The sequence below is a fragment of the Falco cherrug genome, chromosome Z, assembly GCF_023634085.1.
Source record: "Falco cherrug isolate bFalChe1 chromosome Z, bFalChe1.pri, whole genome shotgun sequence".
Lineage (NCBI taxonomy): Eukaryota > Metazoa > Chordata > Aves > Falconiformes > Falconidae > Falco > Falco cherrug.
In genome coordinates this window covers 29,157,858-29,163,857 of record NC_073720.1, presented here as the reverse complement: position 1 = coordinate 29,163,857, position 6,000 = coordinate 29,157,858, and the positions used below count along the sequence as shown (strand labels likewise).

The following is a 6,000-nucleotide window of genomic DNA, read 5'->3' as shown; positions in this document are numbered from 1 at the left end:
TATATTATTCTCCCAATGTTAAAAGCTGGCAGCATGAAGTTACAGTGAAAATGCCATCCTTACAGGCTGATGAGAAATCACCAGCTCTGAGACAAACACTTGATTGATAATTTAATTTTTGTAAAGCTGTTCTTGCTGGCAGCCCCTCCCCTCCCCTCCCTTCCCCTCCCCTCCCCTCCCCTCCCCTCCCCTCCCCTCCCCTCCCCTCCCCTCCCCTCCCCTCCCCTCCCCTCCTCCCTTGCCTTCCCCTTCCCCCAGGGAAAAATGCTACCCCAAGGGTTTAGGTTTGAGCCCAGGATTTTGTGCCTCAACTCCAGAAGGAACACACTCCTTTGGGAACACTTCCAACCTCTCTTTGATACCTGAGAAGGGATTGTTCATTTCTCTTAAAGCTGAACTGCAGACAAAGGGAAGGATATGGTCCTGTGCCTACTTCCTTTCTTCACTGCTTATTAAGTCCAGAAATACTTGTTTGCTTGAGGATTTAAAATAGTTTTCTGGCACTTTCAAGGTCTGGATGTATCAGTAAAGCTAAGCTTGCTTTTTCTGTTTTTTTCACGGAGCTCTCTTTGGGGAACAGAAATTTGTGCAGATGTTCACATTTCAGAAAGTTGGAAATGTGCACTAGGAAATCTTTTATTCCAGTTGTTCTACAGGTATTTGCTAAATAGCATAAGATGTAGTCCTCCTGGCATCCAGCTGAAATACCTTGTCTCTTTGGTTATTAGTGTTTAACCTCCTTTGTAATTTGGATTTCACTAGTCCTAGTAGTTGTCCAATACATGTTTAGAAATGTTCCATGAATAAAAGTAGATAGGGAAAAACCTTATTCCTGTAAAAATAGATAGTTCTAAAAGAAGGATTAGATCCACAGATAGACAGAACTATAAAATCAGCTTTATAGCATAGGGGAAAAAGTGAGCAATGATTTAGAGCATTTACATTTGCACTAAGGTGTCTTTTAAATTCATTAAAGGAAATGCTTTTCTAAAAAAAGGGTAGAATTCAACTTTGTATTTTTTTCCCTAAAGGGAAAAAATTGTTTTGAAGGGTGCGAAGTAGCAGATTGCTTAGTACAAACAGCAGAACAAAATGGTACATCTTTCAAGGCTTTCTAAACTAATCCTAGAAAAACAGCTATTAAGGGTCTTTGGTTTTTGGGGTTTTTTTGGTCAGCTAAACATTTAGTTTTACATTTTCAGGATTTTTTACTAAGCAATATTGAGTGACTACATTGTTAGCAAAGAACTTCATCAAGGTTAGTTTTTTAATTCTTGAACACTTGGTAAACAGTCAGTTTTCGAAAAAAAATGCTTCATTTAAACCAATCCTTCACTAAGAACATATGGAGTCACAGAAATGTATTCAATTCACTGTGTCAAGCACTCAGCCAATGCCAGATTTTACTGGCTCTAACTGAGCTCTACTTGCCTTTATTCATGTAATCAAAAAGGATTTTTTCCACAGGGGCCCCTTCTTTCAGTGCACTGATTAGACTGGAGCATTACCCAACCTGAGATGACTTACCAAGACCTGTTGATTAATCACTCAGTTTAACTGGCTTAAAAGGTGCTTAAAGCATAGTCAGCTGAGCTACTCCCCAAATTACTCCACTCCCAAATTTAGCACTAATAGCAACACCCTATGAACAGCCTTTGTATATGTTCCTGTCTACAGAAGGCAGCAGCACTGTAGTGCAGTAAAACACTGTTATCGTGTGCTTAATTTTCATAATAAGCATTGCTTTGAGAGATGATAACAGCTTAAAGAGTCCTAGCTGGCTCTGTGTCAGGCTGTCTGCTAAGCTTTAATTCCTGTTTCTGAAATACCTGAGATGATGATACTTCAAACAGACAAAAAGGAAAAACAAAAAAAGGAGTTAAAGTGTTAACTTTCATTTTCCCAAGTCTTCAGATTGGTAGGAAACCTAACAAGGAAGTACTCAGCTTCCAGAAATAGGTCATGTAACCCAGATCTTCCAGTTGTGACAGCACTGCAGTTCTCTTTACCTGGCCTGAGTGTGGCTACAACTACTCATGGTTGTGCCTGTTCAGTCCATCACCTGCTGAAGCCTTGAATGTATGATTTTTTTCATGCAGTATGAAAGGCATGCTCCCTTTATGGCTGCTGTTCTGCAACCTGGGAAATCTAGCATTAGACTTGCCCACGCAGGATCAGTAGTGCTAACTAAAAGCACCCACTTTGACTGTTCAAATGCATTCAAAACATGCTGACAGGTTAATTTATACTTCTGGGCACTACTGTTGGTCCTTATACATGTCCTTATACATGCATGTTGGCTGAATGCTGGCAGATGTGCAAGTGTGTGCTCACACCTGATTTGGATCAGTTGCGCTCTGCCGGGCGATGGGGCTGTGTGCAGACTTGATGCTGCTGCTCACAGCCTGCCGCTGCACAGTGCAGTGGGACGGGGTACTGCTGGGGTGGCAACAAGAGACACTCGTGCTGTACTAAAGGATTCCATCCCCAAAATCAGCACATGCTCGCTGACGGTAAATGCAACAAGTGAGCTATGGTGAACTCCCAGCCAAGACACCCACCAGAATCTCTAGACCAGGGTGGGGTAGTTCTGTGCCTCATGTAGTTCTGTGCCTCACTTGCTGGTTCACCTGTGACAGCCTTAGTAGTTTAATCCTGGACCTAACTAGTGCAGACACACACAACTCTTTCTAGTCTTGCATCACCTAGGTGGCGTGTCATTCAAGAATCAGGCATGTTTCTGCTCTACACCTATACACCAGAGGAAAAAAGGAGGTCACTACTGTCGCTGAGCTTCCCATTGCCATTTTTCATGGAAACTGAATGAAAAAAGAAGTTAGGAAGGAAGTTGTTGCCCGTTACCCCTGCAACAGACACAATTTATCCTAGAGACAGATCAACACCTCCTCTGCCTAAATCTTTGTATTTTCTGCTGAATTATGCTTCTACAGGGAAAGCTTGTTCCTATTGACATTTTCTTTCCAGATGGATTCTATTGAGGTATAAGATGTAACACAAAGGTACTTCTGAACAAGCTGTGTCAAACAGTCACTTTATTGCAAAATGAGTATCATAAGGTAGAATATTTATTTTGCATAGTTCAGCTCTTGAAAGAAATGTACAAAATGTTTCATTTGTAAAAGGGACAACATGAGCTACAAACTGAGGGCAAGACTGGCCAGCTGGCTGAGGGGTGCTCAGCTTGTAAAGTGTGAGTGAAAGGTCCTTCAGCATTCATATCATCCTAAATATTTTTTCAGTTCAGGGATCATGCAACATGAAACACTTAATTACTTTTACCTAGCATATTGTACACCTGTAGGTTGGGTTGTTTTTTTTTGTTGCTGTTTTGTTTGTTTATCTGAGGTTTCTATTATTTAGGCTGTAAAGGATAAGCATCTTGTAAACAATGAAGTTGGATTATGGGGCTGATAGACCACAGTATTCTGACCTTCCCAACAAGTTGTTAAAAATAGGGGTGAGGTTCTGATGGGCAGAGATCTTACAGCTTCAAGGCTTTGGGAAATCGATCGCCTTTTCAACTTAGAACTGTTTCAAAGCAGCTTGAAAACAGAGAAGCCACTCCATGGAGGCATCTTTTGCTTTGAGCTGTTTATAGGATTTGCTAAGTACTTTGGATGCATTCACTTCAAAATCACAGAGTACATATTCCTGATCATTGCATTTAACAATACTATGAGTGAGGAGGGAAATGCTTTCTTACACTTCAAGTGTGGTTTATGTGTAGGGTTTATTTCACCTCTTTCCACAACTCATCTTGTTTGCTCATCTCTGTGAATCTTCTACACAGCACATTCAAAATTTGACTCTATCAGATATCAACAAAGTGCTGGGAAAATTCCTATTATCAAATGGCAAGGCTGCAGATGACTATACAAATTCAAAATGTTTTCACTAAAAGCAGCAGCCTCAACCTCTCTTACAGTCTGGAGTAAAGAGGCTTTGCATTTAGAAACACATGACATCAACTCTGAGAAAGTTCAGTGTAATTTTCTAAAATGAAATACGAAAGAAAAACTTAATTCCACCAGTTATTTAATTTTAACTTTAAATTCTGTGTTTGGGCAAATGGGATTGGCTACTTTAATCAGCATTAAACTATAACTTCCAAAAACCTGAAAGATGGAGGGAAGGAAGTAATACCGAGGGATGCTTTCATGGATCTTTGTTGCAAAATACAAATGTTAAGTGGTAAGCATGGTCACAATACAAATTCTGGCCCTGCCATTGCTTCACTAAATGAGTTCCAAAGTTCTAATCTCTCTCTATATGTATCTCGACATCCTAATCTCCAAAATTGTAATAGCGTTTCCTTACTTCAGAGAAGTGCTGTAAAGATACTTCAGTAAAATGTTTGCTTAGGGCTCAGAAAATACTAAGCATTAAGTATTATGAATTATGTGCTAATTTATCTTCAGCTGCAGTAAAGCCTAAGTGAAGTGCCTTTTTGGAAATCCTCACTGTGCACGTATGTAGTTAATTTTGGATAAGGTTATCTACATAAAAGCATTGTATAGTAAAAGAACCACTCATAGCTTAGCATCTTCTCTTTAAACTATTACTTGCTAGCTCTGCTAAACATGACACTGATTATTAAAAAATCCAACTGCACATCAAGTAGTAGTCCCTATACTTAGAAAAAAAATTAGAAGATCTATAAGAATTATTTATTGCTACTTCTTGCTTTCCAAGCTTTGGTTGAGAAAACTTGTGCAGAACTCTCCCTGCAGTTAAGGACCATGATACAAACTGGTGACAGAAACTGATAGAGGCAATTACTCTTTCCTACAGCTCCAGCTTAAGAAACATTGAACAGGGACCATGTCCCTCCTTATTAAGACAGCATTTAAGCATGTGATTAACTTGCAGAGTGTGCTCCATTGCCAAAAGCACATGGATAAATGCTGTCTTGGGAAAGGACCACATATATAGACATAATTTGCCAATGTGCCTTAGACACATTATCTGGCTTCACATAACACCTCAACCAAACCACAGAGTTCTGTGTCTGTTAGCTAGTGTGACTGATCTCATGCCACTGACCATTCTAATGGTCCACCTCTCCACGTTATGTGATTATTTTGCGATATATGCAAAAGTATCTAAACAGCACCCTCTTCCTTCCCAAGCCCTCATGAAATGTGGTTGATTAGAAGTCATCCTCCAGTTTTCATTCAGTGATCCTGTGTAAATGCTTTTCCGCATGCTGTCCAAAAAGCTCACATGTTGTCTTGTGGGAGATTTATGATTTCATAGGTGTTGAATATCCCATCATTTCTGGCTTGCAGCATGAAGCTCTTCCTTGGCCAAAGCAGCTAGTCCTAGGTGCTTTGTGAAGAAGTCTGGGCATCATATTTCCTAAAACTGTGGTTACGAAAAGATTCCCTGTAATGAAATGAATCCATAAATAAAGTTGGCAAATGAAAAAGAATCCAAGAAATACTTGCCTTTTGGAAAGGAGCAGCTGAAAAATCATGAATTGAAACATATTACGTGTTGGCAAGTCAGAGGCATATTCCTTTTTCTGCTCCCACCCCACACTGGACACAGTGGTTTTGTGAAGAAGCATATATTCATAAGTAAAGAACATAAGTTAAGACTTTTCTGTCTCAGTCATGGGAGTAAATCAGATTATGTTATCTGAGAGTGAAAGGAACACTCTTACTTCATACTAGCTAACAACACACGGTGCCGTGTATTCAAAACAAACACATACCTGTTATACCTCCTTTCTGGCTTCAAATGTTGAAGAGATGGAAAGTTGTTTCTCATATCTTTTCATTTATGACATAAATTCCCTACCCCAGGAATGACCAGCTTGAGAAACACAGTTAATGCTACATTCAGCTCCAGGGGAAGACAACAGACTTCTTTAATCAAGCATGAAGTTGGCAGTGTATATTTATGGCCTGGTTTTAGCTGCCATTAAAACTGCCTTTCTTCCTTGCATTTTTTTGCATAGCTACAACAGATAACCCC

The 6,000-nt window shown here is 39.8% G+C and overlaps 1 protein-coding gene across 1 annotated transcript in view; it reads right to left on the bottom strand.

The window, feature by feature from the left end:
* Positions 1-3,036: 3,036 nt before the first annotated feature.
* Positions 3,037-6,000, bottom strand: part of DOCK8 (dedicator of cytokinesis 8) — a 94,951-nt gene continuing 91,987 nt past the window's right edge. The window contains 2 exon segments of the mRNA XM_055699358.1: positions 3,037-5,345; positions 5,348-5,406. Coding sequence (XP_055555333.1) covers positions 5,293-5,345; positions 5,348-5,406 — 112 coding nt within the window. The 3' untranslated portion in view covers positions 3,037-5,292.